General features: G+C 39.3%; 1 protein-coding gene across 4 annotated transcripts in view; it reads right to left on the bottom strand.

Moving 5' to 3' along the window:
* Window positions 1-21,101, bottom strand: part of mctp2b (multiple C2 domains, transmembrane 2b) — a 36,307-nt gene that overhangs the window by 12,694 nt on the left and 2,512 nt on the right. For 2 of the 4 annotated variants that reach the window (XM_034570835.1, XM_034570827.1), the window contains exons 2-10: window positions 14,507-15,077; window positions 10,987-11,040; window positions 8,266-8,383; window positions 5,827-5,969; window positions 5,156-5,232; window positions 3,856-3,970; window positions 3,669-3,701; window positions 2,106-2,276; window positions 209-339 (exon numbers count right to left, since the gene is read on the bottom strand). In XM_034570835.1, the coding sequence (XP_034426726.1) occupies window positions 209-339; window positions 2,106-2,276; window positions 3,669-3,701; window positions 3,856-3,970; window positions 5,156-5,232; window positions 5,827-5,969; window positions 8,266-8,383; window positions 10,987-11,040; window positions 14,507-15,028 (1,364 nt within the window). In that variant the 5' untranslated portion in view covers window positions 15,029-15,077. The remainder of the gene's footprint in view (window positions 1-208; window positions 340-2,105; window positions 2,277-3,668; window positions 3,702-3,855; window positions 3,971-5,155; window positions 5,233-5,826; window positions 5,970-8,265; window positions 8,384-10,986; window positions 11,041-14,506; window positions 15,078-21,101) is intronic. The other 2 variants (XM_034570844.1, XM_034570853.1) reach the window with 2 other exon arrangements.

Raw genomic sequence — 21,101 nt, 5'->3', positions numbered from 1 at the left:
TTGATCTCTCAGTCCATGCATTTACAGAATCATACTTAAGTTTGTATTTATTACACATGAATAGTTGTTCACAAGGCATTTCATGGCCTGGTGAGACGCATCATTCGTTTATAGACTCATGGAATAGACCCAAGTCTTGTGTAAACTGAGCCTGTGTGTTTATATGTGCACAACAGATGACATGTCACAGAGCTGAATCCAGACTCACGTTCCCAAACACTCCTCTGTCCTTCGTCCTTCCTTGGACCAGAGCTCCACCTCCAGCACTTCTGGACTGTCCACGAACTGATTGAAGGTGAACCTCTCTCTCCACTGAGGCTTCGCCACTTTGCAGTGATTCTGAATCAGAGAGCGCATTATAAGATGCTTTCACCATCATTTGTGTATACTTTAAAACAATGACAGTAGCCATTCAGATTCAGGCAGGCAACATTGCCTCTATAATCTCCTTAATATTGTCATTGTAGTAATTAAACTTATTCTAGATGTTGTTAAAGTTATTATTATTGTATAATTCAAATCTAAAAAAACATACAATGAGTTAGTGGTTGTGCAGATGCGCTCGCACAGCTCCTATTTAGAACATTAACTGGTTGAATTATGTTCATTTTACCTGTGTTGGTAAATGTGATTTTCCCACAGACTGGAGTGTGAATGTTTGTTGTTTAGCAGCGTTAGAAATTTCCACTGCTCATGAAAGTATAATGAATAATTACTGTCACTTTGAACCTGCATATGAATAAAGGAAAAGAAAAGGAGCAGCGCTGCTCATTAGAATGCAGCCTGGACGTGTAATGGATGATGTTGTAGAATAGTAAGATAACCATCAACGACAGCAGCCACACAACCAGCAGCACAAGAGAGTGAGCATCACTGTGAGACACCAGCCAACTGTCTGGAGGAGCAGCAACGTGAGCTTGTGCATTTTATTTTATTTTATACACACACAAAAAATCTATTAAGGACTCCTATTATCTTTAACCTTTGTTTTCCAGGAGTTCCTTTTTACATTATGTGTATTCACACAGAGGGATTTTCAAGGATATAAGGACTTCACATTTGCACCTATGAAAAATATTGTTGACTATTGATATAATCCAAAACACTTCATAAAACACAAAAAAATACAAAACAAGTACATGAATCTAGTGCATTGCTATTGTATGGTAATCTCATCATGCACAAAACATAATATAAAAGTAATCACTTTTTCTGTTATTTAAAACATCAAATTGATTATGTATTAATTACACAAATACAGAACATTTCAATTTCAACTACTGTAATGTTATTTGTATAGCCCATATTCATAAATCACAATGAGCCTCATTGGGCTTAAGGTGTGACATCTTCTGTTCTTAGCCCTCGACGAGGGTGAGGAAAAACTACTTCATTTACTGTGGTGATGGGTCTGACTATGTGAGACCATTTTACACATTTAACAATACATCTGTTCAGCAGCGGATCAGAGTTAGAGAAACACGGTTTTCATATCAGCGCAACTTCACTATCATGGCTTTGCAAGTCAACATCTGTTATTGGTGTAAAGGCATTAACTGTAATGCTACAAATGTATCTTAAGCAACCATCAAACATTTATTTTGACCAAATGAATGAAAATAGTTTTAACTTTGACAGAAGCTAAAAAAAAATCTGTCTGCGATTTAACAATAAACTTAAGGAACTAAACCTATGGGCTCTGTCACAAAAGTAGTGATGAAGGTTAATGATCACTTTCAGTTCAATTTGAATGCAGTTTTTGTGAGAAACTAACTAATCTTCATGTATAAAATCAGTGCGGAGCTTCTTTATTATCATTATAATGATTATTTAAACTTTTTGTCATTTTTTCATTCTTTGTGTAGGCGATACTCGTACCTTTCCAGAGAGTTGAAACATACAGTATACAAATAAATATATTAATTTATAATTTATTTAAAAAATATATTATTTAATAAGTGGCTGTGAGAACAAAAAAATAAATTGCAGTCAATTTAGAAGAAGAATGGTGTTGGAAAAAAGAAAAGGCAAGAGGGCTTAGGAATGAGAAGGACAATTCAGGGGGGTGTGGAGTGGATGAAAAGCATTACACCTCTATCCAGTACCTTGCTTTTGTATCTCTGCTCTCCCAGTCTGAAGCGAACAAAGAGCTGACCTCCCTGAGTGTCCACCGGCAGCTCCTGACCCTCCACCAGAGTCACCGACACCACAGACGTCCAAAGCTGACTCTTCTTCAGCGTCTCTGACAGACGAAAGCTCTGAGAGGACGCTCTCGACTGAACGAGAGGAGACAAGAGGAGACGACAACGAGAGGAGAGGGAGAGGATTTCACGACACAAACATTAATCCAATTCCTTTAAAATGTTCATTTACATTGTTACTCTGTAACACAAATACATTACATAAAGATGAACTACTATAAAATTAAAAATCCTCCATATCAATGTTTTGAACATCACAATCAGCACACTACAAAGATGGACAATTGACAGATGAACCGAATAAGACACCATTATTCCACTTCTCCTGTGAAAATCAATTTCACCTTCATTTCACTGATAGATTAGGCAAAGCTATAGCACAGAGCAGTAGTAGTCTCTCTTGCTCTCCTCCATACACAGCACAGTAGGAGGCCGAGCCATATTCTCAGATAATAAGCTAAGCTTTCATGAAGACACAACGCTGCAGGGAGATAAATTTAACACAGATTTAATTAACACAGATCAAGCTGACACTGCTGTCTTGTCTGACTCGGTTCTGCCTCATGCATAAGCAGAAAATCGCGTTTCCATTAACATGCTGCGCTGCATGCACTTGGCAGATGACAATGCGCATCTGAAGCAGCAGGGGGAACATGCATTCAGAGCAATTTATTAGGTACACCCGTTTAGTAATGCAAACACAGTCACATGGCCGCAACTCATGAACATGCAGACACGGTCAAAGGTTTTAGACTAGGGATGAGGCAAGACGCCTGTTTGCAACATTTGAAGGAGAACTGTCATTCTCACACTGAGAGGTTCATGCACTACTGAGAACAGTATGACAAGCAAAAGTCATGTATTCAGCAGCTGCTCTGAGGGCAGAAAAAAAAACACCTCATCTGGGACATAGGATAAAGCTGTCAACACCCTATAGACTGTATGTGTATGTGTGTATATATATATTACATATATAAAACATTTGTGAGGTCACTGTGACCTTTGACCAACCAAATCTAAACAGTATATCTGTCAAATCATTTCTAAATTACTGTGTGGGAGGATGTGTGGGACCGATTCAAATAAACTCAAGAGTTGTTCGATCACAACAAGGCTCGGTGCCACTGATTAATGAGTTATAGCAAGTTTTTGATACAAAGACTATACTTGGATCACTACAATTTTGGTTTTGGAAAAACAAATACTCAAACACTTAAAACATGTTGATGCCGGATCTGCTGCCATGTACCTGGTGGTATCAGTTTGTTTAACCTGCACTGTAACAGAAGGAGGCCAAACCATAAGCATGATGATTGAAGCTCTAGGTTTGTCTTTCTGTTGGTCACTATAGCTTTTCCTCTTTTATCCAGTAAAGTCTTTTTCACATTTAGCAGAAAGGTATAAAACGTTCAGCAAAGTAAATATAACTTAATGTCTGTCCAGCGTTTTCCCTCCTTCGTGTCTTACCCTAAAACTTCGTTTTCGTATTTGGGGCCACCGCTGCAGACGGGAGCATGCATGTTAGGTGCAAAACAGAAACACTTCGGTTAGTAAGAGATACACAGAAACAAACATGTAAGAAATATAAGGTGCAACAAACATCTATGGCTTGAAAACATGCAGTAATTACACAGTACATGTGAGCTTGTCATACTTGGCCTCTTTTACTGTCTCCATCTCTGACTGACAGACTCATGTCCACCAGCACGGTGCCCATGTCCTGCTCCAGGCTGTTTGGGTCATTCAAGGACAACGACAGCTCATTGACTCTGGAACAAAAATAAAGTACAGTTTCAGTTTAGATCTACATTTGGCCAAACACACACCATGTGATTTCAAACAGAGGACATGGACCATCAGTCTTCTACTACTGAGCAATGTTTAGCTACACTGGAGCAGATGTGTGTTATTTGTTTAATATGGGTTGTATACAAGAGCATATTATTGAATAAAATGTGCTAATAAATGACCTCCCTACAGTCAAATACAATCCTGCAGTAATCATTACTAGATTTGCTGATACAGTGTCGGGAGGGGGCTGTCACATAACTTCATGTCGTTGTATTAACTTAAAAACACCATTGCAACACTATCATCAGAATTGCCCAAAGTAAGCTTCATAAAGATGCAACTTTCTGTTTGGGATGTTCTCCCCGTGTCTGTGTGGGTTTTCTCCAGCTTCCGCCCACTGTCCAAAGACATGCAGATTGGGGTCGGGTTACTGGAGACTCCAAATTGACTGTAGCTATGAATGTGAGTGCGAATGGTTGTTTTTCTCTGCATGTTGATGCTGCGATAAAATGGCGACCAGTCCACAGTGTACCCTGCCTGTCGCCAAATGTCATTTGGGATTGGCTTCAGCCTCCCAGCAACCCTCAAAGGATAAGCGGTAAAGATAATTATGTACTGATAATATTTAAATTATATTTTTTCTAATCTTTCATTTTTGCTTAGGAATCCTTAGGCCCTCTTAGTTCAAATGTCCACCATTCATAGACAAAATGGTAAGGGAACCTCTGCTGGTAGTCAATACTTATTTAATAGTAAAATCACAATGTCTTTGTTTATACACCCCCCCAGTCATTTCATATTTTAAGTCTATAATCCTAATTCAGTTTAACCCGGGTGATATGTTATTCTAATTAGCATAACTGTCATCTAATGTGGAACAAGAAACTGTAGTATGGACATGGCAAAGGTGTTTTGGGGGGGATATGAAGAGATGTCCACTTGAATCTGAGACAAATTTATTTTAACTGCCCAGTGTTCCAGTAAGGTTAAAAAAATGAAAAAACAAGAAATCATTATGAAAAAGGTTTGTTCTGTAAAAAATATCACTCATATCTGTATCAGTATTGGCCTCAGACTTTCAGTCAATGAGCTCATTCACACCATACCTACAGTGCATGGTCCAGCTGCTTCCAACTCACCCACCGAACTGCTAAGGAACTTACTTGTCCATCTCCAGATCATTCAGGACGACACTGGCAGAGCCCATAAAGTCATCCGTCGTCAGGTCACGGTCGTAGACCTGCGTCACGTCAAACAAGACAACATTGATACAGAGAGTGAGCTGCTGTGGAACATCATACACCGTTAGGAAGGTTGATTCATTGACTGTCAGTGATGGGCAGAAACTGAGCAGGCACATGCTCATATAGCAACACAACACAAACTTTCCTTGCAGACATGATTCACTGGAACGAAATGCAGCAGAGAAAAAAAAAAACGTGCAGGAACATGCTTGATAGGTGGGTGAAACAACAGTTGACTTCAGGTTAAGTACGGTGGGAGCAAAACCTCTCAAGAAATGATGGGAAATGATGAATAAAACATTAAATTCATGTGCTGACTTCTCCCATACGGCTGACAAAAAACCCACTGAACTTGTTTGTAACTGCAAATTAAACGTCACTTATGCATGACTCTGCAGACACATCACCTGAAGTGCACACGAGACCCCAAAGTTCTGTGAACTGTAAAAAGCCTTTGAACATCAGATGACAGACAGATCTCACACCTTTACAGGACATTTTCTTATCCCATGTCACTAACAGGACATCAGCAGGCTCTTTTATTATAAAACAATGAATTTCTTTAAGCCACAAAGAGTGACAGAAGTTACCTTGACGTAGAGTTTCTGATTCAGATCCTTCACAGGTAGAGAGAAGGTCTCGTTCCATGTTGGGTTGAGGTTTTTATAAACCACTTTGCTTTTGTAGAACGTTTTCCCATCAAATTTGAATTTGACGTAAGGGTCACTGGTACCTGGAAATGATAAACAACATCAAACAAGCAGTTTAGATTATTTACTTATAGTTTTAGCTGATGTTCATAACAATAATCAGTCTGGTACCTTATACTGTCGATTCCACTACATTTGCTGATTTAGCCTGAAAATGATTTTGTAAGCAGGATTAATTGATCAGACCTAAACTAAGTGATATCTGACACAAGTGTTTAACTCAACATTTACATGTAATATAACAAGTATAACATTTGGGTTCTATTCACAGAAGTATCACAAACACACACATAAACCAAAACATGCAACACATTTTAAAAAGGTTTCATTTTACTTTATAGGTCACAATGTTTCTCCTGAGCTGTAATTTAACATTGGTGTGGTTTTTAAATTCACAAAATCTTTGAAAAGTAAGTCACCCTGTTTCTGATTTCCAAACTAAGTTGCTAAATAGCCTTTTAAACTTCTCAAGAAATGCAGCCGTTTCCAGTAAAAGGGAGGACCCTGACCCTGCTCACACTGTGGCGTCACCTTATGTCTGTACAGAGGATGTGGAGTTTTTTCATCCTCGACAGAGGAACCACAATTTCCTGAGACATCAACCAATCAAATTTCAGCTTCCACTGTAAAAAGTAACGGCATCTGAACACGTAGTTTTTTGTGATTCAACTTGTCTTTATTAAAATCTTGTATCACATACAGACAGGGCAGCAGGTAAAGGGGATTGTTCCAGTAATTCCTATTCTATAATTTATAATAATTATGGATGTACAACCTGCGACCAGCTGTTCTGTCAATCGACCACCTGAGGGCAGCAGACACTACGATCATGCTTGGTTCTGTGTGTGATGTCACAATATAAGCATGGCATTATAAACCCATTGCACAACAAACCGGCATCGTCCATCAGCAGCATATGCTTTGAGTGCAGTGCATATAATCTGAACAAACAGAAAAATAAAATAATGTTCATGCGCTGCTTTTAAAAGACCATATGGTTTTAACAATAATGTGGTGAAACCAAATCCTCCTGCCCCTTGATCCTCCGCCTGCCTCTCCTGCATTATCTTTACCCACAGCCTGCTTGTGTAAATACAAGCCCATGTGATAAAGAGAAATGAATCCAAATACATGCCCAGAGTGAAAGGCCTGTAGTACTAAATGCAGGGTGTGGCCCAGACAGGTTGTAATGTGCTGTATGGAATCCTGCCCTGGCTGTTATAAGAGCCAAATGGCTAACCTGACACCCGGCTGTGTTTAGTATCCATGGAGTCAATAACCCTGTGTGTATTACTCAAGCATTCCTGGCTGTCATTAAGCCAAGGCTAAACACACAAACTGAGGCCGATATGGGCAGAATACGCACAACAGCAGAGAACGCAGTGACGTTTGAGCCTGCCAGAGAAACATCAAACACTCCTCTAGGTGCAGATAATGTCAAAAGTTTGATGAGTTTAGGAAACAAACGTAAGATAAGGTGAGATAAGAGTTGATACAGAGTGATCAAAGCATATTAAATATGAGAAAAAGAAGCTAAAACTAAAATGTCTCTCAAAAGAGCACACACCTCCACCAAGACCCAACAGTCCCCTTAAATTCAATCAAACAGCACCAAGTTCTAAGTCATAGATATAAGTTTGCTAAATGTGTCAGATTTTTTCCATCAAGATCCAGGAAGTGGGGGAAAACAGAGTGTGTAGTTTTTTTAATAGTAGCTTTGAAGCTGAAATCTCCAGGACGAGAAAAAACATAGGGACAGAAAAAGTTAGTGTGGAAGTTAAAATGATGAAGATCTTACTAAACACTGAAAAGGCAGATTGACTTATATAAAGCCATGACTACACATGTTAGTTTGAGTGTTTCCGAACATGCTGATGTATTATTTGCCCGTGCAAGAGCCCAGTTGTCTTACTCTGACTATAAAAAAAGGATTCATGTCACGGTCACTGAAGATCCTGTTGATTCAGCATTGTTTGCTCAAGCTCAGACTCTGTGTGTGTGTTTTCAGGTATTGTACCATCTTACTGTACATGTACCTTCATTAGGTCGAGCCACAGAACAGCTGCCACCTTCTGCATGTGATACTACATGATTAACTAAAGACACATCTGCTGTGTGCACTCTACTGTATTGATCATACATGTATGTAAAATGATCTGTGTCCCTTTTTTTGAACATCCCTGTGGCCCTGCAGCATCAAGTGTCACTTGATCATCATCATATGCAGAGATGATAGAGCTCATATAGTGGTAGTGTAAACAAACAGTGCCTTAGTGATAGGGATAGAGCATGTGCAGTAGTTTAAGGTGAGGTTCTTACCACAGCGGTCCCTGATGACCAGGTTACATCCTTCCTTCAGGTTGATGGTGAGTAGGAAGGACCTGGACAGATCTCTGATGCCGTCCGACACACTCAGAGTCTCGTTGCCCATCTCACACTGGACACACACACCAAAACATCATCAGTATTTATTCTAGAAGAAGCTAAGTCTCATTATATCCAGACTTTCTGAGCAAGTCAACAGCAGTATGTGAGTATGAACACACAAGCTCAACATATGCAGTACATTTTTCAGGCTCTGAGCTTCAGCACATTCAAATAAAAATAAAATAATGGATATTACATTAATGCCAAGTCTTGGGTTTTATTTAAGTAGATTTATGTCAATATAGAAAAAACTTTTTGGAAATAAAGACCGGCTGCACAAAAAAGGTGAATCAGTTGAATTCCAGTCGCTGCTGGTGTACGTCGTCTGTTTATTTATATTGATGTATCTCACATCAGAATCTCAACAAATTCAAGACTATTTATTTTTGCTCTTAACAATACACATGCCAAGTGAGAAGCTGATAAGATGAACATATCTAGAGGTATGTCAGCTACAGACAGACAGAGAGACATTTCTGAAATTAGACTGTCAAGCTGCCAAAAGAACAGCTTGACACTCCCAGTTTCTAAGTTTATCAGTGTATCTTACAGGATAATGTCAGAGTGGCCGTCTGTCAGCTGAAGATCAGAGGCAGCTTGGTGATGCCACTGGACAATGACCTTAAACATTACTACAGAATGACTAAATCATAAGAAAATCCTCCTTTTGAGGTGGTCCTGTCAGAGCCCAGATGCTTACCCAGTAGATATAATGTGCACCTCAGAGAGTCGTTGACTGCAGACATCATATGACTGAGCTGAAGCAGAATGCTCTTGAACTCCTCCTGAATGTTGTGTCTGATCTGCAGCTGCATCTTTATTTCTGTGTTTAATCTTCACTTTTTTGTGTGTCAATGGAGGACTAGCCAAGTATGAATTTGAATTTATGATCAGTGCATCACCTGTTTTACTTGACAATAAAGAGTCTTGAAATCTTGTTATTACTGTCAAAAAAGGTTCAACCAGTCAGTAAATCCAAGGGTTAATTTAGTTTCCCAGCAGCACTTTGATTGTTTAAGAGGTGTGCTCAGCAAACAGATGACAGATTACATGTGTTTGTGTGTTAATAGCTTGGGCACATTGCGTCACTTGTGAAGATCAGGTCATATTGAATTTACCAGGTAGTCCCAAAGACTTCATAAAACGGAATATCTATTAAACCTAAATTAAAGGGCCCATATTTTACACCTTTCTGGGATTTACTTTGAGGTATTGGTTCCCCTAAGAGGATATATCAGTGGTTTAAAGTAAAAAAAAAACTGCATCAATTTGTATTTCCATGTCCTCTCTCCTGCCTCTCTCTGGAGCTGCAGACAGAACAGGCTGTTTTCTCCTGCCTCTTGAGCCCCTCCTCTGATTGGCTGACTGCACTTTGAGTGGCACGCAACTAGGTAAACACAGCTGAAAGTCACGTTGGTATGTTTGGATACCGCTATAGAAGAACAGCCACATATTTACAGTCGGTTACAACAGGATGTTTCTGAACGGTGAGTTACACCGTCATCATGTTTGTTCAAGTTTTAGCAGGACAGTCGGCCAAGGTAGGAGTAACGTCCCGAGTTACAGTACGGAGTTTCACAATGGAGTTTCAGTCCGAGTAACGAGTAACGTCTAGGTTACTCCGTACTGAGCACAGCCGCACGTCAGAAGAAATAAAGCGTAACCGCTGGTCTCGAACAGTAACGTTCTTAGGAGGAATGTGCACGGACACATTCTCTTCCTTGCATCCCTCCACGCTGCAGTGTTTCTTCAGTGTTGTTTGTTGTGGTTAGCTAACAAGCTGCTAGCTCAGCAACATGTCTGCTTGGTGTCGCGTTCGGTGTGGAGGGGTGGTGGTGTTGACAGGGATGGGGGGGTTCGGAGGCTGGACTGGTACCGGCTGGGTGGGGCGGAGAGACGAGTGCGATCCCGAATGACATCATACGGGGGAGGAAGTATGAAACAAGACGTTTCAATAACATATTTCTTAGAATGGACAGAGTGAAAAAGTCCAGGAAGTGACTATTTTCATACTTTGAGGGTCCCTACTGACCCCTTCAAGTCATTACGGATAGTAAAAGCCCAGAAAATGTATTTAACACAATATGGGCCCTTTAAACACTTGACTATTGTTTTTGATGCAACAAAGAAAAAATGGCTTTCTGCAGTTGTAGACTATCTATATTCCCTGTCCATGCATTGGATTATTTAATCACTCTCCACCAAACCAAGCATCTTTCACAGAATAAAAATCCAGTTGCCTGGAATCACCCGGTGCACACAGCGTCCCGATCCTGACACGACCACAAAAGCCAGGGTGACACAGACTGATTACTGAGCCACACACAGCCTACAGTCCCATCATGTCCCGAACACAATAATCTGGAATTAAACTTTGACATCAGTGCATGTGTGTCAGCCAAAGCACAATGCGACTGTCTGAATCATACATAACAATAACACCAGCACAGACACTCGACAAAACCCCACAACGTACCCACACAACCATTTTTAGCATCTTGTTTAATTTGTGAGATAAATCCTTAGTAGAAATAATAAATAGTATCAAATAGGTCAATTCAGGAACACAGAATCACAAATGAACAAATCCACAAACTGGAGAACAGCACTTACATTATGCACGTCTCCCTCCTTTAACACTTGACCAGTGAAATCACGATTATCATACTGCGGAGACAAACATAAATACATGTCAAAAATCGACCATGTGACATAAAAAATGATTTTAAAAGCATGTGACGTACCAGATGATGAAAAGGGAAAGTTTCAGTCTGCTGATCAGCTAAAGGTTCAGGGACTGATCTCTCTTTGGCATTTCTACCACAGGGATAAATCCTCTAAGCATTTATTAAAAATTCCAGCTATCCTGGTGACTGAACTGAGTTAAACCCCAGAATATGGTAATGGTAATTACTTTTCTCTTCTGCCCTGTTGTTCAGCTCAGTAACTTCAATTCTGACTTTTGCTGCAAACTGATGAATTAAAAAAGGTAAATCATTATTCATTGATGGATGAAGATCTGCACCAAAGTTTAATTGGTTCTTTCCAGACCCGTACCACATCCTTAAACCAAGAGCTGGTGTTTTTGTAAAATCTTGCTTACAAACAAACAAACACACCAACAAACAAACAAACAGACAGGGGTGAAAATCTAACTTCCTTGGCAGGGTAATAGTATTTTTTACTGCACATTTTACAGCTTAACTTATGAGTTACTTAGCAAATACATTTTTTTTACAGGTAAAATATATGAAGACATTAAATTTATAAAAAAAAAACTTTGCATTAGGTCAGTGTTTTTAGAAATTAAGACAGAAATGGTGATTTTCCTGTTTTCAGCTATGTGGTTTTAACTTTCAGGGACACATGGTTTAAAAGGTCATGGCTGGATTAACCTGTTCTGTGGCCTCAGGGAAAAAATAAAATGCTTGGACCCTGTTCACACAGTTTGATATTAAACTAGGTGAAATACATTGTCTAGATAAAGTAACTCAGGACAAGTGAATTTTACTCAACTTTTACTTGACTGACCACAATATTCCTGCAGGTTGCAGTTGACATGACAGTTGTGTATACAGTATACTCACTGGCCTAGTGTGTGGATCTCAACAGTGTAGTTCTGTCCCAAATCAAGCACAGTCAATGCACTCTCCACAAATGATGATCACAACATGTGACGACTATTGTTGCCTCCCAAAACATCTGCCAGCTTATAAACTAAATTCTAATTTCTTGTGTGCGCCCCCTGTAAAATGCAACATGGTAAAATAAGCAGACCTCATCGCTAGTGACATGTCCTTCTTTGTCAGGAATCATTTTCACAAATTTGAAAGAAAGTAAAAAGACAATAATGCATGATGAAAGTTAAGGAATGACCAAAGTACAGTTCATTCTGAGGGGAAGATGAATGTCTTTACAAAGGCAACAGCAGTCCATCCAATATTGAACCATTTCCCTAAAACCTAATCATTTTGAAAGATGTTGAACATATTTTTACAGATGATAGTGCTTGAGTTTAATTTCCATAATTCAAAAGTGAGGACAGGATTCAAATGTAACTATCAAGGGTGTGGTGTGAAGTCCTAAGACAACATTTAATATTTGCTGTTGTTGTTCAGCAGCACATTTGGTTCAGTCATTGTCAGTTCGATGTTCGATGTGGCATCTATTTCACCTGTCCAACTGCATTCTAACCACCACCCCTCTAGGCGCACTGTTAAAGGAAAATAATCCAAAAATACAGTGTTTTTAAACTTTTCATTTCTAAAATATGATTCATGTATTTATTAATCAAAGTATGGGAAGCTCTGTCATGTGTCTAACAGTGAAGACAGAAACTCAGCAGTTTTAACCACAGAGAAAGAAATGGAGGCATCAAGTTCGTGGAGATGATTCAGGACAATTATTTTCCTTTGTTCAATCCATTGAACCATGTATTTACTGATTTAGGAGCTTTGATACAAATGGTACATCCACTAAAAAGGTGTGTGTTTGTTCAGTTAACAAAGACGAGGTTAGATCACTTAGGTATACAGGCCCTGACTTCTACAATCCTTTGTGTCCTTAGTTAATTATGAAGTCAATGTAGACTTCTGTGACACTTCAAATTTCTGTGAAATCCAAAAGAGCTAGTTAAATGGTGACATTGGCCCAATAGCCATAACATCTCAGAGGAGTTATAATATCAAATTTGCCTTAGAAGTAACTGTTTAGAAATGTTTTTGAATAATGACACATTACAAGAAAATATATAAAAACATGAAACCATATTGCTAAACTATCCGCAGCTATAAAACCTGACTGGTTATGAACTGAAACACTGCTTAAATTCCTATAATACTATGTGCATTGTTGCTATAGTGACACACATACTATGCAGAACTTAAGGCAAATACACAACATGTTCAATCATGTCCAACTAAAAACCAATTGATTGACATTGAGTCAATTATTTCTTCATAACATGACACCAAGTACATTAGGTTCCATTAAAAACTACTGTTGTACAAAAGGACTGACAGCCCTTGTCCTTGTGTTTTACCTTTACAAGCAGAGTATATGGAAAACTTTAATTCAATGTTTCAGATTACATGTTTTTTAAAGATATTTTATACCGCATAAATAAACTGGATCTTAATGTATAGAAATGGAGGATGAATAAGGATTCATTTAAAAAATCCTACACATTTATCTGTTATTGTTTTGTGTTTAGTAGAACTCAGATTGCCCCCTGTTGACTAAACCAGATCTTTTCATAAATGAAGCATATGAACCATTACAGCAACAACCAGCAGAATATGTGGGATTAGAATCATATTCAAAAATATTTGTGTCACAACAAAGAAATATCTTAATGCTTGCTCAAAGTAAGTAACAACCTGAAAATTGGCATTCACATATGCACATTTCATTTGTAGATATGTGAGCCTCGGTCAATTAGATCAGTAAGTTGCTTTACCTAATAAAACTTGATGATTCCTACTGATTTAATACCTTATTGACACATTATCACAGTCAGTCAGTGATACATCAATCGCTCTCAGCATACAAGCATACTAGAACAAATGTTTGCCCTAAATGTCGCTAGATGAGATATTTCAGAAATATCCTAAACATTCCTATCATACCAAACACACACACACACACACACACACACACACACACACACACACACACACACACACACACACACACACACACACACACACACACACACACACACACACACACACACACACACACACACACACACACACACACACACACACACACGAGATTATTAGGAAGGAACTCCTATGTCATCTCTATCCAGCTTCAAGTTAAACTTTGTATGTTCTGTGCAAACACACCTGACAACACACACCTGCCACCTGATCACAGGCACTTCACCCTCTTCAACTTGTGTGTTTCAGGAAAACAATATACATGACTACTCAAGCTTGTTCGACTGTCATAGTGTCTGTTTATATTCCTACAAATGTATTGACTGAAAGACAGATACAAGAATTCAATATGAGATATATTTGGAAATAAAAATATTATCTTAGTGCCATCTAAAGGCCTGTTTATGCATTTAAGAACTGGTCTGTTTTTTTTAAATACTGAAACAACTTTTAACATGAACGATCTGTACCTGTGAGCTGTCCTCTGAGATTTCCACAGAGGGATGGTCCGGGCTATAGACAGTCATCATCTCCGGCAGTCCCAGCTCCTCAGGCTCCATGCCCCTTGCAGGTCTGTAGTTTGTCTCCGGAGAGTTTTCCTCTACCTCACCGAGACTGTTGAATGACTCCTGGGAGGAAGCCCAGTCTGTACAGTCTGCAGCCACGCTCAGTCTGTGTTCACTCCTCCCTACTCCTTCACCAACTACTCCCATGTTCAGGCCACTCCCAGCTCGTTTCTGGCTTCTCGAAAGAATGACAAGAGGTGTGGAGGGGTTACTGTAGCTGGTAGTGTTGAAATGTTGAAGCTGCGGGCTGGAGGAGATGCTGGCATACTCCTGCCTCATGTTCCTCATGTCAGGAACAGAGGAGCTCATCCGATGGTCCATGGCGTGTTGAAGGTGGGCAACCTCCTTGTTTGAGCTCGACTTGTCGCGCCGAAGATGCAGCTTCTTGCGGAGATGGTGCAGCATGCCTGGCTTCTTGGAATCCATGATGGGAGGGAGGTTCAGTCTGTGTCTAACATCTGTACTTCACGCACAACTACAATAAAAAAACAACAGAGGAACAGAGAAGTCAGTCACAGTCATATGCTTAAGCAAACAATTCATCAATGTTCATGAGGGCTGGGTTGAAAGTTTGTAATGAGTCAGATACTCTGACTTTCATGCAGCTGTATGGAACCTATGAATATAACATTATAATATATATATATATATATAATATATATATATAATATTTAATATAAATATAGAAATATAGCAGGGCGTTGTGCATGGGGACACACTGGTTGTCCAGAGGCAGACAACACTAGTAGTGTGTGTGTGAGAGAGTATGATGGTTCATGTAAGAGAGTATAGAAGTGTTTGTAAGAGAGTGTGATGGTACATGTGAGAGAGTAGTATTAATTACCTCTCAAAGGGCCTCTCATAGTTTACTTACGGAATGTCATACACACAAACAAGATCTGCAGTGTACCACTGACATGAACAAACAGCAGGGAAACCAGTAAATATAACAGTCAGGCCATGTTATGAGGCATCTCTCATACCACTCATATTTCAAGCTGTCATCTCTCTGAATGTTCTGTTACACAAACAGCAGTAGTACTTGCCCAGAACTGCAGTCGCTTCAGACAAATCCTGATTTTGTAAAGCAACAGACCAATAAGCCTCTTAACAGCTTCATACTTTGTGTAGTCATTAACTGCAACTGCTGACCTGCCATGTTATCAGCTTGTAAAGAGGAAGTGGAGGAAGAGGCGGGGAGGGCACAGGTGAAGGAACAAGACAGGAATCAGTGTTTACAAAATCAGCAAAGAGGATGAAAGATGTTAATGAGTCAAACTGAAAATGGTGTCTGAGGATGAGAGCACAAAATGTTTTAAATTGTACACCTCATCTCAGACACTTACAGTGAAACAGTAACAACTGACGATATTTTTCCAATGAATTATCTAGTAAATAACTATGTATATCTATATGTATTTTGGAGTTAACGGGTAATCTAATGACTGATATCTGCAGCCTCGATTCACAATTCTCTCGCCTGACCCAGATATGAGGATTAGATGGTGCATTAGACAGACAGAGACAGCAGGCACAGGAAAAGGATGATGGCCTCGAATAGGCCATGACTGCTGATCTGTTTGTTATTTGAATGACAACTGATTGAAGTCAAAGGAACACATATTTACAGCAATACAGTTTGATCAGGCCCAAGAGAAAAATGATAAAAATATTAAAAAAGCAGACATAAAAAAAACTGTTATTATTTTCTTATTTATTCTCACTGACTGTGAATTGACCGGAATGTTTCCAGCTGTAATGATGTTCGAGATTTGCCTTTTTTTATAACTACAACTGCATCTCTGCAAACCTTTTCATTTGTCTGTTTCTCTTAGTAAGCTCGATATTCTGCATCTACTTTTCTTTGGATGAAATTTGCCATGACGCTTGTCAGTGATGACACAACAGCTAGGTGTGTTTCGCTTGCCCGACCTTGACCTGACAGGCACTACAGCCAGATGAGACCACCCAAAAGGAAACGTGAGTCTTCGTTCTGTTATTTTGTCCATGTTATTTTTTATCACATTAAAAAATAATTCATGAATGGCCTCACGGGCTGCCTCAACATATGGGTCATTGACGTGACGCCTATATTTTCTGTCCGACTGCATTTTCTTCTGTTAAAAAAAGGTTTAAATACATAAAGAAATACCATATATATGTCCTGCATATGTACACACTTTAAATTTCCAAAAACCATTAGTTACTTAAATGTTTCTGTTTTTTAAAGTGTCAAAATATCATGTGGTGCAACCGTCCGGCCATGACTGCTGTTGTGAAAACTTCTTTGAAATTACTCAAAATCTATTCAAATTTATTTTCTGCCATATTTGGCATGATTTCCAAAGTCTTTTGTAATCCTGTACAAAATTGCAAAGCATTTGCATTTATATTTCCATCATAGTATACAAACAAACTTTGTCCGATGATGTCCATTTTATGAAATATCATGTGGTGCGACCATCAAGAAAGGACCAATTTGGGACTTTGATGTTGAAATGTTGTTGATGGAAGCAGCAACAGGTTTGTAACTCTCTCTCAAATTTGGAAAAAAATAACCTTTTTCACAGCTGGTATGTAGTTGCCACATTTGGATATCATGTGGAATGACCTAAAAAAAACAATGAATTCTAAGTTATTTAAAAAAATATATATTTTGATTATAAATTTCATAGTGACCTTTTGTGCTGACCTAGTTTGTTTTCTTTAGGTGGCCAATTCTGTGGCTGTAAATTTTGACTGAACTAGAAAAACATCATGTGGTGCGACCAAATGTGGTGCGACCATTGCAGAGTGTTTTACATGATAGATATATGTCCTAGATTGGGAGTTTGGGGGCTTTTTTAAATTCAATTAATGATTTATATACATAAAGTACTTTATTTTAGTATTATTTGGAAAATATTTCTATGCAATGAGAGTATTTTTTTCTAATATTTCAGAAACAACGTTTTATGTTTAATTTTTGTACAATATCATGAATAAATACCACCCCAAATTTAAATTTATTTTACCAGATGCCACTTCCAAGCAAAATAAAAACCACTCGCCATATGCAGCGTGTTAATTCTGACCCTGTAGCAAGAGCGGAGAATCTTGCTCAGAGAAGAGAAAGGTATGTTAAAACATTTTAAAAATGAAAACTACAAATAAAGCAACATGAAGTACATATTGCTCTTATGTGTTTTTCATTACTGGACGAAATGCATATTTGCATTAAAATGTTCATCTATCATTAGTCCAAAATAACTTATTGATTTATGGCATGACATTACATATCTTTTTCAGCTACGAGAGAAATAAACAGCAGGGAGAGATTCCATATGCCAAGTCAAGTGAGTTGACAGACAGAGAGAAAAAGAATCAGAGAGAGAACTGGAGGGCTGCATCCAGAGCTTACAGAGAAAGTACAAATATGGCGCTTTGTTAGACCTTACGCCGCCATCTCTGGAGAACATTCCACCAGTTCTGGTTGATGTAGATGTAGCACAAGAGCAGCCAGTTTAATGAAATGTTTGTTCACAACAATGTGTGCTGCACTTGATTCTTGATGAGATTTTTATTAAAAAAAATGTTTAGGAAATGTTTGTGTTCATGAAAATTCTATGAAATTTTAATAAAATCTGGTTTAAGTCAAATTTTTGTATGGAATTTATTGTTTATTGATCTTTTTAAACGATAGGAGGTTTTCATATCATTTGGAGCGACCACTCATGTGGTGCGACCAATAATACCAAGACCTGTATTAAATTTAAAGTAAAATATAAAATTTCTGTGGCTGAAATATTAATCACTGATACAGTATGCTTAAATGAATGGTATTTTTTAAACATTTTTATCAATTTTATGCACTTTACCGGAAAAATAAGTCTGTTAACTACATTTAATAAGGGGACGGTGACATTATAGAACAAAAATATGAGATCATTATTTACAAAAACTCTCAAGAAATGCAACTACTTTGTTACTAATGACTTTATATTATTGAGAAATTGTAAAAAAAAATGTAAGCATATTAAGGAAATTAATTAATTTTAAAGGGGACATAGCATGCCCATTTTACCACAAGTTGATATGGTTCCTTGGGGTCTTAATGAAATGTCTGTAACATACTTTGGTCAAAATACCACAAGGATCATTTAAAACAGCACCCTTTTTACCCTGTCTAAAACAGCCCTCCACAGAGTGACCTGTTTTGAGTGCCTGTTCCTTTAAATACTGATGAGCCAGCTCCCCCCTCCCCCCTCTCCCCCATGATTTTAAACGATATAAATTACATATTTTATATGATATAAATTATCAAATATGCATCCCATACTTTGTATTCCCCTTCTGTTGTCCTGGAGTTTTAATTTTCCCAATCACATAATTAAATGTCCCCCTCTGCCCATCCACTACAAGCACACAAGCAGACAGACAGAGAGAGAAAGAGAGGGGTGGGGGGGGGGCTATGAAGACCATCATTTACCCCCGAACCCCGACATTCAACGGGTACAACAACAAGCGGAGAAAGCAGAATCGCGGGCTGACCTTATATATACAGTCTATGGGGCTGACCAGCGCGGAGAAATGCTCGTCCCGTGTGAACAGCCAGGCGGCTGCGTGCTGGAGAACGGCGCTGCGCTGCCTCGCAGCGGCGCTTCCGCATCCGGTGTAACGAGTGGGGGGCCTCTGTGTGTTTGTGCCAGTGTTACAGTAGTGCTGAACACCGCGGAAGTCTTCCACACTGCTGGCTGTGTGGCATTGACACAAATTCCAGCTCACGCATGGGAGAGCGAGCGGTCGCGCCCGAGCAGCTGCTGCAGCCTCCCAGTCCCAACGATCCAGACAAATGCCACATGTGAGTGAATCGCGGGCTGACCAGCGCGGAGAAATGCTCGTCCCGTGTGAACAGCCAGGCGGCTGCGTGCTTGGGAACGGCGCTGCGCTGCCTCGCAGCCTCGCTGCGTCCGATGTAAACCCGGCGTAACGAGTGTGGGGGGACGAGGGGGGATGAGGTGAGGGGTGGGCCAAGACCATGTAGGGAGACTTCCAGTGCCTTGATACGACACAAAACCCAGGAAGCTCAATCGAGTCGCTCAAGCATGACGTTTCTGACTTAGAGGAACCATAACAAAACGCGCGAGTGTTTTTTTCCCAGAGTTTTTGGGTTGGTAGACATGCCAGATACCCACATTAACGTGTAGAAGCACTAACAAAGTGGAATTTGCATGCTATGTCCCCTTTAAGATAAATTACGGTCGCACCACATGACATTTTTTAAGGCCACGGCCAATTCATCTAGATGAAAAAACACTCAAATCAAATAATTAGACATTTTTATATGCTTTTATGTGTACACAACATTCCTAATGTTTGAATAATTATAATAGATATTCTTTTTTGTGTATTTTTAAATTGGCCTGTTAAAAATCCTTATACGTCATTGACCCATATCTCACGTCTGCATACAGCCCAGAGGTCAACCGTCTAGTCTACTAAAGATACGTTGTGTTGACATGGTTACAAAATGTTCATGTTTATGTGACCTCAAATTAGACGCCACTGTGTGAAGAAAAAATAAATCCCAAGGTTGTGATATTAACATTTTCCAACTGTTTAGATTATCAAAGGTCTTGTTTGTAGGAAAATGAGATAAACCTGTGACATGTGTTTGGCCTTGAGCTCCCACATCTTAGTGTCCCTGACTCTGAACCAAGGCTGCTGGGACTGAAGCAGAGTGCGATCACTGGAGATGGAAACTGACAAATCTACACATAGCAGCTTTAAAGGCTCAGTGTGAAAGATTTCGTGCCATCAAGCAAACAACTGAAGACCTACCACCAAACCCCCCTCATTCAAGAGTGTAGGCGAACCTACAGCGGTCTTCAAATGTCGCAAAAATGTGAAAAGTCTCCTTTATAGTCAGTGTTTGGTTTGTCTACAGTATAGAACCATGGAAGAGGACCTGCTCCTGAAGCTGAAATGGCCTATTCTGAGGTAACAGAAACACAATGATGCTCAGTTTCACGTGATTATACACTAATGAATGAATGCTAATGTTGCTCAGTCTCTCCTGTTTGTAATATCACATTCACAACATTTTATCAGATTTTATTTGATACTGGTGAGGTTTTTATTATTTAAAACCCCAGACCGTATCATTCCAGATGTGCTTAATAATTTCTGTCCTGACCTGGTTGAGGCCTGGAGGGGCTTCATCTGTCTATACTTCCAGTCTGTAAACAGGTAACTGGAAAGTATTCACGACCAGTGCTGCTGGTTACAGCAGACAAACAAGTAAACCTGCACAACAGCCTACACAGCTCACAGACCACATCCCTTTCTCACTGGATTCTATTGTTGAGGTGTTAGACTGCAGTAAGTTATTCTCAAACACTGGTTACTGGCTGAGGTGGGGATCAGAGCTGTGGTGGTTTTGGTGGACATCAGCTGAGCACTTCTCAGGAGTATTTAAACAAAGACACTCAACATCAATAATTAACTTGGAATAATCCCA

The sequence above is a fragment of the Hippoglossus hippoglossus genome, chromosome 3 (assembly GCF_009819705.1).
Source record: "Hippoglossus hippoglossus isolate fHipHip1 chromosome 3, fHipHip1.pri, whole genome shotgun sequence".
NCBI lineage: Eukaryota > Metazoa > Chordata > Actinopteri > Pleuronectiformes > Pleuronectidae > Hippoglossus > Hippoglossus hippoglossus.
This window is presented reverse-complemented; position numbering and strand designations above follow the sequence as displayed.